Here is a 10,403-nt window from a genome sequence, read left to right on the forward strand (position 1 = left end):
TCGCTAAGTTAACAACAGTGGGCACCAAACAATAAGAAACCGCTATAAGCACCGATGGCACACGCATAAAACATGTCCTCCTTTCCTATAACACGGAGGAAATCTCAGCAAAGCTATACCTCGACATTATGGGAGGCAACAGAAGTATTTGCTTAACTAATTGCGAGCTTTATGGTTCCGTCACTTCCTCATTAGATCGGAGCGACCTTCTTGGATGAGCGTGTCGTGTGCACGTTGAAATCGCCCAAACAGAATGGGCGCGGACATGCTCAAGGAGTTGTTGACAGCCAGTGGCGCCCAAGACAGCGTTCAGATTCCGCAATGTCACGTGATAGCGATTGCCGCTTAACGCTACAGATAATGCGCAACATCACGTCACGAGAAGAGACATAACAAAAACGAAGGATTTAGGATTATCTAGCGCGCAAAAAAAAAACACCGCATCCTGCTAACCATCATTCCTAGCTACTCGTCGAGCAGTGACGCAAACTGCGCATTGCAGAACCTTCAATGTGTCGGAGCGTTATCTCGTCGAGCGGGTAGCTGGCATGACGTGACGGCATACACCCGTCGCGTTACAATAACACGTACGGTATACATATATCTGTACATTGACAGGTGGCTTAGCCGCAACAGTGGCATCAAGGCCGCCGAAAGCTCGTCCTTGCAGATCACCATGGCGCCAGGCAAGTCGATTGTGTCCGCGACGTATAAAAGCGATGCGGCATCAGGCAGGACTCGACCTGTCCGGGACCACTCGACCACTCGACCTGTCCGGGACAAACTGCAGCTGAAACTGTGAGTAGCACGCTGATTTCGTTCTCCTTTTTTTTATATTCGCATTTTCGAGTTTCAATCTCCCACGCGAAGTCCGCAGAATCTGACGTCTTCGGCCGGCAGCTTTGTATCAACTGTTTCTATAGGCCGCCGAGTTCGAGTACTTTACGCAAGGAGGCGAACAGAGGACCATCGTGAAGACAATGTCCCGTGTGCGAAGTGCTCAGCTCCTGCGTCTGCGGCGGCTGCCCTCCGTCCACATTTGACACGTCCTGTGACAAAGAGCGTTCGCGAAAGCGCACTTAGGAGTGTGAACTTAATGAGACCAGCATTCCGGGCAAGTTGGTATCCATTACTTAAATGATATTGGTAATACATTACTTAAATGATATTGAAATGACATTGTGCGCCCTGATAGCCTCTGCCAATTTTTTATACTTACAATTGTTGTCAAGTACATGCAGGCTAAACCGGGTCACACAATAAAAATTATGTCGTCCGGCTGTGTGCTTCGGTTTATACAGGACCCGCCGGCAACTGCAGACCTCTGGAAAGTCAGTACGAATTTCACCCGCCGTGGCTGCTTAGTGGCTATGGTGTCGGCCTGCTAAGCAGGAGGTTGCGGGATTGATTTCCGGCCACGAAAGCCGCATTTTGAAGGGGGCGAAATGCGAAAGCACCCGTGTACTTCTATTTAAACAAACGTCAAAGAACCCCCCGTGGTTCAAATTTCCGGAGTCCTCCACTCCATGTTTTGGCACGTAACACCTCATAATTAATTAATTTTTCAGCACGATAGTCGTTATTGTTTATATTTTTCCCCAGGGTGTTGGAACTTTTGGAGTACCACAGATACACCCTTAATCTGCCTGTCTTTAAGAGGGCGGTTGCAGGCAATGTAGCCCGTGTACTCTTGGCTTCGGCAGTACGTTTGAAAAAAATTATAATTGACACTTTCAGGTGACGTTATGTCGTTTCTTCGGACCCTTTTCTCGATTCTCTTTTTACAGATGGACCTCTTCTCTCTGGTGTCAGTGGCTTTGTTGTTGGCTGGTAAGTAAGAGCAGTTGTGATAAAGTTAAGTTTACGTAAGGGGCGTGGCATCGAGGTTACAAGCACTCGCTTCCTCCTACTCCTATTCGCTTCTAATATGGGCTGATTAGGGCGCTGCTTGTGACGAATGTGATCTGGCATAAGATAAAGCACAACAAAAACCAAATGACGGGTATAAAGAAAAAAACATACGGGAAATAGACAAATAGTGGTGGACGCAATGTCACACTTCAACGTGGGGTCGCTATATTTTGTTCTTTAGTCGCCACTTTGTTGACCGGCGATAGCAGCGACCTCGTAACGGCCAATATGTGCCCGAAATTCGAAGGCAGTCTATCTGTGACGGAGCGATGACTTTCACAATGACTCAAGTGACTGAAGCTTGAACCTCACTAGTCATATATTTGCTTGAGACCAGAATTTAGCCTCGGCAAATGCACTCGCGCCGCATTGTATTCCATTTCAGCCATTTGATTCAGAGGAAAAATGCGTGCATACATGAATATATCGCAGGAGATCGCAAAGCATGCAGCTAAATAGAGATCTGCTGTCCGAAAATGTATATAATGCAGAGTATGTAGAGCACAACACGACTAACAATGCAATAGCACGCGACAAAGCGTAACATAATTCTCTAACAGAAACGAAATCAAGTACGCAATTCTAAAGACAAAAGAAAAGAGATTAAAGGAAGGCGGGAGGGTCTTTTTAAATGTTATTTTTAAGCGAAAGCAACATAAAAATTTGCCTATTTGTAGGTTATACGCCTAATTTGTCTGATTAGTTGTCCAATTACTTCCTTAAGCCATTTTAAGTTGTATGGCCCTGTGATAAAACCAACACCGGGCAAATTCTTCAATTATGAGACATTCTCTGTACTGTCAGGATTGGGGGTTCAATCCCATCGCTCGTGGTCTTTTGCCAAGATTGGAGTACGATATGAATTCGAAGGTAGCTGGCCCATGCCGTCGTCCAACTTATTTACGCTGAGGACGTCGATGAAGTGAAGAACTGCTTCTCATCGAGAACGAGGAATATGGGTTTATTTACAGAAATTAAATCAGTCTAACATGACTGCTTGAAAAAGAAGAGTGTCAGTCCAACATGACTGCATGAGAGAAGTGTATCAGTCTAACATGACTGCTCAAGAGAAGTGTGTCCAGCATTCGCACAACAACAGTTTTTATACGCTCGGTCCGCCGGCCATACGAGGCGGCGACTGTTCGTTTACTCATCGCCAACTTGCTGCCGCTCCACAGAACAGTTTACGTACACAAAGGCACACACATTCCGATGCCCAAATGACGGCGTTGGAGGGGTGCCGTTCCGGGAAGTATCGGTGCCAATCGTGGGTAGCTCGTTGTCTTGCGTCACGCCGAGGCATGGGAAGCACCAAAATACGACTTTCCCGCGGCAGCTTGTCCATGCGTATCAGATCAGGTCCGCGCTGGAGAACTCCGGAACCATTGTTCGCACACCGAACTCGTTCCGTCACACTGTCGATGGGGCTGGTGGAAGGAGGCGGTTTTCAGCACAAAGGCCGCTTCTTCGAACGCCTCCTAGCTGCAAGTATGCCACCCAGTCGTAACTGGGTGGCAATCTTGCCTTGCAGCTCGCCATTCTTAACAGTACTTAAACATCTTGGAATGCATAAGGCGTCACTCGCAACTGCCCGCAATGCGCTGAGAAAAATCTCGGAGGCAACGTGTTGGACACATGCGTCATATCCGTTAACGACCCGGTGCACGCGTCGTTTGCTAAATTGTACTATAAGCGGCTAATATATATAAAAAGAGACAATTACCAGCCCTTTAGGATTTGTCAAGATTCGCTTCGGTAGAACGTACACTTCTAATTCTTTTTTACGAATTTAGCCAAAGCGAAATTTCGTCGCACTTGGCCCTTCACGATATTCGCAGCACCCGTCCGGCCCCAGTCGATGCACCCTTCTCGCGTCAACGACTACGTGGACGAGATCCTGCAGGATAAGCTTCCCGATGAGGTGCGCAGCCAGATCCGTCTGCCGGCCTTCACTCGGGACGTGAGCCACGACTCGCACTACGGTTCGGTGCTGTTCCAGTCGACTAACGTCAGCAAGCACGAACGCATGAAGCGCTGGGTCGACTGCAACGGCTCCGTCGCGGAATTCCCCGAGAGAGTCGTCATCTCGTGCGACGTGAGGCAAGTCTCGCTCCTCACTGCGTTAGCTACGCACAGCGTGCTTCGCGTTTATTTCGGAACGGAGGGCGAGAACTCGAGCAGCACTGCTCTCTTTAGGACGCAGAACTGCGCAGAAACTATCGAAGTAACCGGACAACCGTACGCCTGTAGAAACGTATTCCTTTATTAAAGCAGTGATGCGCTTGCTCATCGTCACTTTAATGATGGATTCGCCTGCTTCTGCAAAAGCGTGAGAAGTGACGACAAGGCAACGCTTTGCTGCTGCACCTTCCGGTAATCCCCAGCTTCTCGACAATTTTCATCCTAATCTCGCTCTTGTGGAATGGGGCCTCGTAGATGCTGAGTTTTGTCGCACAGCAAGGAGTAATTTTTGAGCCCATCAATAAGCATTGCCGAGGACACGTTCGGCTTTATGCTCAACGTTTGCATACCAATGCAGCTTCCGGCGAAGCGGAACGACTTTTCGCTTTAACCAAGGCGAAAAAAAAAAAAAATACGGTCCGAGACCGATCGGGCGCCTCGTTTCCCGCCAGCGCATAAGCGGGCGAACTTCTTTGTTTTTGTTTTCCACTTCCGCCCGTCTCGAAACCAGTTGTCAACGTAGCCGAGGGCGCACATTTCTTGCAGAGAGGATGTTTAGTGGAGTTTATTGCCTCATTGCGTGATTCCGTAGAGAACAGAGCCGTTAACGAGCCCAATGTAGTTGTATCATGTCTGGCTACGTATATAAGCCGAGTCGTAATATGTGTGTTTTCTCAAGCGGCGAGAACCCCTGGCGTGGAAATCGACTGCCATCCTCCTCTTCACCTAAGGAGCCCTCTCTCGCGGCAGCCAAATGGTGGAAAGGGTGGCGGCAAAAGAGGAGGGTTGTCCTTCTGGAGCTCTCCGCCACAGCACTCAAAGCTCACGCCCGACAGCGCGTGCGCGACAATGAGCTGTAACAGTTATTGTTAGTGGAACAGTTGGTATGATAGTTGCTGGCGTTACTATACTAGCTGATCTCGCGCAACTCGGTTGTGCTAGAGCAGCTGCCCTTTGAATCCGCGCCTTTGTATCAGCGTTGAAGCATGACCACCATCGAATCCCAAACAATCGGTGAAAGAACCAAAGGAAGCTACAACGTCAAAGAAACCTATTCGCTTCGAAGGAGAAGGCGGGTATTGTTGGCTGCAAGCAGACCAAGACCTGTCGATCTTTAAAGCGGAAACTTTACGCTTGCGCGACGATAAACCCGCGTCTCCTCATTCCGTTCCTCGCAGGTTCCCGGGTATTCTGGTGCACATAGATAGTCTGCTGACGTACGACAGCAACGACTCCTACCGGGTAGCAGCTCGCATCTTCTACCCGCTCAGCACTCGACTCGTTCTACAGTTTGCGCCCTGGGAGAACCCCTCGGCCAACCTGACTCGGCTGAGCGGCTTCGAGAAGCTGGAGGCCCGTTTCTGGGGGCTCGACAGGAGCGACCCCAAGAACCAGAAGCTCGCCTGGGGATACGAGAAGGTCGCCAAAGACATCGTCCAGCAGGTGGTCGCCGAACAAGTGGCACCGGCGCTGGGCAGAGCAGCCGCCAAGTACCGCTTTCCATGCTGTCCAGACAGACCGTAGCTGGGACCGAGCGTGCAATGCATGGCGATGCACACGCCGAATCGATTCTGTCTTCCCAAAGTGCTACTCTTTGAGACTCCAACGTCACTAGAAGTAGACACGGAGGAGCTTAGAACTTTCTCTACCACTCCCGTTGAGCATCGATCATCGGCGATCAACGAGAGTGAAGGTCCATATTAAGGTTGCAGCGGAGTGGCTGAGCTTTCTTCCGCCATGTAGTGGGGTGCAGGTTGCGCTAGAGCTTTTATTTTAGGCAGCTTTTCCTTGACAGAACGGGGAACGTTTTAGCGTATTTTGATATTTTCTTCGCCCTTTACTTGTTTCGGTTGTTCGCCCTGTCTGGGCAAGTGTTTGCGAAGATGTTTTGTTACAGAAAATAAATTTGGCTTTGGTAATAAAAGTTATTCTGAAGAATACGCAGTTCCAAATTGAGTTCATTTGACTTTGTTTATATGACTTGTCGCGATCAGCAAAACTCGTCGATTACGTATAAAGCAAGCGTGTTTTATGACGTGAGAGATTTACGAAAAGGGCTTAGACTGGCACTTCTGACGTACCTTGCGCTGACTTTCTAGTGAGAACCTGAAAAAAAATAATAGTATAAAGTGGACAAATTTCTAACATCTGTCTTAGTAATAATCCACCGGATATATGTGCCGAGACGGCGTTGCTCTTTAAAAAGATTTCCCCTTCTTAAGCCAATATACATACGAGTTTGCTTCCACCCATCTCGCAAACGTATTTGGGAAGCTTAATGCATGAATAGATGTTAGCATTGTTTGCTTTATAACATCATAAAGGTACAAGAATTTATCGACAGTAACTTCCGAAGCGCGCTGCCGAAACATGCTTGCTTAGGTGATGCAAAAAATTGTCACGCAATAAGAAGACAAGAAAGTGATCCCGCATATCTAGAAAAGGGTAACCCGTCTATTGTGGATAATTCAGGAGTGTTTTCAGTCATGTAGGATCCCCTGGGCCGTAGTTCTCCGATATAAGGCGTCCTCACAGCCTGCAGGGTTATCTGACCGAGCTAGCTTGGATGCTCGGTTGCCGTAGTCAGAAGTTGAATCCTTGAGGCTTTTTTTCTGAAGTTGAGAAGCTTGAATTCACCTCCTCCACTACACTACCTCTCGAGGCTCGGAGTGGCGCCTGCCACTGGCAAAAATGCCGAGAGCCAGTGGGGCTACATTAATCCAGGTACAACCAAATTAGGAAGACCCACTAACCTTCAACAAAAGACACCCCCTTACCAGAACAGGAATTGGCCTCCCTGGTGCACTATTCGGCCACTATCTCCCAAATGACCCATTCGATCAGCCAATGGCCTTCAGTCTCCAGCAGCTGCAGAGCACCTGAACAAGGTGGCAGTGAGACCTGTAACTCAGCAGAGGGTACTAAGAATCTCTGGACTCATACAGGCCGCTAATGGAAACTGACCCTGGCAACATTTAACACCCGAACTCCTTAGAGTGAAGCTAGCTTAGCAGAACTATTTAAGGAGCTATCAGGCATTGTTTGGGATATAATTGGCCTTAGTGAGTTTACAAGAACTGGTGAGGATTATGCAGTGCTGTTTAACGGCCATGTCCTCTTCTATAGAAGTCCCCCAGGTAAGAAGCAATACGGGGTAGGATTCCTAATCCATAAGGACATAGCGGGCAACATTGACAAATTCTACAACATTAATGAGAGGGTAGCAGTAGTCGTAATCGAACCTAATAAGATGTATAGATTAAAGGTAGTACAAGCCTACGCTCCAACATCCACTCACGATGATGATGAAATACATCAGCTTTATGAAGATGTTGAATTAGCGATGAGACAAGTGCAAACTCCGTATACTGTAGTAATGGGCGACTTCAATGCAAAAGTGGGAAAAAGCAGACTGGTGAACAAGCAAATGGCAACTACGGCGTCAATTCTAGGAACGCTAGGGGAGAGATGCCGGTAGAATTCGCGGAACGGAATAAGCTCCGAATGATGAACACCTTCAGGAAGTGTAGCAACAGAAAGTGGACCTAGAAAAGCCTTAATGGTGAAACAAGAAATGAAATATATTTCATACTTTCGGCCGATCCCAGCATAGTGAAGGATGTAGCAGTGTTAGGTATAGGGTAAAGTGCAGTGATCATAGGTTAGTGAGGGCTAAGATACACCTCAATTTGAAGAGAGAAAGAGTAAAATCGGTCAAGAAGAAACAGGCCAACCTAGATGCAGTATGGGTAAAAGCAGACCAATTCAGGCTGCTACTTGCATACATATATGCAGCCCTATAACAGAGAGACAAATATGACATAGAGGTAATGAATGAAACCGTAACAAGGCTGGCTTCAGAAGCAGCTGTTCAAGTGCGAGGTAAGGCACCAAAAGAACCAGTAGGTAAGCTCTCCCAAGTAACAAAGGACCTAATAAAGAAACGTCAAAGAATTAAAGTGTCCAACTCAAGAGATAAAATAGAATTCGCGGAACTGTCAAAACTGATCAATAAGGAGAAAATAAGGGATATTCGAAATTATAATGTGAGAAAGACTGAGGAAGCAGTAAAAATGGACGCAGCATGAAATCAGTCAGAAGGAAACTTGGCATAGGACTGCAAGATAAATGGGGTAATATCATCAGTAATGTCGAAGATACTCTGAAAGCAACGAAATGCAACAAATGCAAGCTTGATGCAAGATACAGTATATAGCCTTGGACTGCGACTGGCAAATTGTGCCTACAGAATATCACCTGTCCCAAGTTTATACTTTGAGTGTAATGAGTCTCCCTTTGAGCAGCGTAGAGCATTACTCACTTCTTCCTACGGGCTAAGAGTTCCACCCTCACCACAACACATATGCTACACCATCGCCACACAGTGCAACTCACGCCTACACTAAACAAATAAATCGAACATGATTAGGCCGCTTGTCCTGCGATAGGAGGAATATTGCCGAGAGTATGACATTCCTCATGAAGTCCTCCAGGTTACTAAAAAACCACAACGATTCCCACCGTGGTACGATTTCACACAGTTATGTGACTGGACATTAATACATTTAAAGAAAAGAGACACACCGCACGAACACATTATACAAGAATTTTGTGCTCTTCAGGACATAAAAATAACATTAAATTTTACACTGAGGGATCTAAAACAAAAGAACACGTGGATGTAGGGAGCGCAACTGAAATTTGGGAAACAAGCATTCGTTTACCAAAACATGCCTCTGTTTTCACCGCTGAAGTTTATGCTGTGTGGGTTGTAGTTAAAGAGATCATTACCGACAAAAAGAAAAATACAGTCATATACACTGATTCCTTAAGATACACTAAAGGCTCTATACCTTAAATTTGAGTGTGAACCTCTGCTGGGGGATATCAGTATTCTAAACATGGTGGCGCTAAACAAATACGAGGGATCAATTCATTTCTGCTGGGTCCCAAGCCATGTTGGGAAACCGGGTAATGAAGCAGCTGATATACGTGCATCGATGTACAAATACATAACAGAAGCTACTGTTCCATATAAAGATAGTATCCGCGCGATTAGGAAGGCCATAACGTCGAAGTGGCAGCACGAATGGGACCATTGTGCAGACAACAAGCTACATCTCACTAAACCCGTACTTGGTGAGTGGAAGTCGTGTAAGCACAAGGAGTGGTTCTTTGAGGTAGTTTTAAGCCGACCACGCATTGGGCGCACACACCTTACTCACAATTATTTACTTACAAAAGAAGACGCACAAACATGCGAGAAATGCTAAGAACCACCAACAGTTATGCATATATTACTGACATGCACACGTATGGAAGTATACAGACGAAACCTTTTGCACAACTTATATTAACTACACATACCTTTACACCCTGCTTTAATTTCAGGAGATGATCCGATAGTCCAATTCACTGACGTGCGTAAATTTCTAGATCACACTGGCTTTTTACACAAAATATAGATTCGCATAGCCTTTTCCTTCTTAATTAGGATTTTATAAACACCTCGTGTTTGGCGCAGCATAGCCTAAGCCGCTTTTGCGCCTCTAAACTCTATTTAACTAATATAATAAGCTGCGATTCTTCAAGTGCCGCACAAGCCTCCTTTGTTTGTTTTTTCGTCCCTGTATAGACTTTGTCGTCCAGTCTCCCTAGGATGGCACGCTGCGTTACGTCATGAAAAGAAGGGAAGCATTTGAATGGGGTGGTCTTGTCGCAATCACAAAAAGCTGCACAAGGATGTCACCATCATGCCGATGCGAAGGCAGTAGGCGGTTGTTCCAGCGAAGCCCAACCACAAGCGACAGTCTCTCAATGCCATGCACACATGCTGGGGCTACCACCGGTTACCACCTCGTGGAAGACACTTAAGGCAGCACATTGCCAAAGCCAAATTAACCATCGTCAACGAACTAACGTTACCCACTCGCCTTGGCTAACACGGAGGCCAGCAAGATACATCTCTAGACCTGACACTAGTTTCTCATCCCCAAGAAATTGTATGGATAGGGGCTGAAGATGTGATGGGTAGCGACAATTACCCTGTGGTGGTGTCATGGACTTGTCGAGGGCCGCCATCTCGGAAACTTCAACAACGCCATCGCATAGAGGAGCTCGTCTCATGGGATGAATTCCGGCAAGCTCTCGGTGAAGATCACGTTCCCACCCATTTAGATCAGATCATCAGTCAAATTAACGATGCTAAGAAGAAAGCTACAACAAAGCTTTCAGTTAATTTTGATGCGCCGAAGCTGGACTCCCATCTTTTCAGCCTGTGGAATCGTAGGCTCCGTGCTCTCAAGGCGCAT

The 10,403-nt window shown here is 46.9% G+C and overlaps 1 protein-coding gene across 1 annotated transcript; it reads left to right on the top strand.

The window, feature by feature from the left end:
- Window positions 1–714: 714 nt before the first annotated feature.
- LOC135901308 (uncharacterized) lies at window positions 715–6,032 on the top strand. Its single transcript, XM_065431052.1, has 4 exons — window positions 715–798; window positions 1,788–1,830; window positions 3,750–4,011; window positions 5,271–6,032. Exons 2-4 carry the CDS (start codon window positions 1,788–1,790, stop codon window positions 5,614–5,616), a joined length of 651 nt encoding a protein of 216 aa, XP_065287124.1. The 5' UTR covers window positions 715–798; the 3' UTR covers window positions 5,617–6,032.
- The last annotated feature ends 4,371 nt before the right edge of the window (window positions 6,033–10,403 follow it).

Source organism: Dermacentor albipictus, chromosome 3, assembly GCF_038994185.2.
Source record: "Dermacentor albipictus isolate Rhodes 1998 colony chromosome 3, USDA_Dalb.pri_finalv2, whole genome shotgun sequence".
NCBI lineage: Eukaryota > Metazoa > Arthropoda > Arachnida > Ixodida > Ixodidae > Dermacentor > Dermacentor albipictus.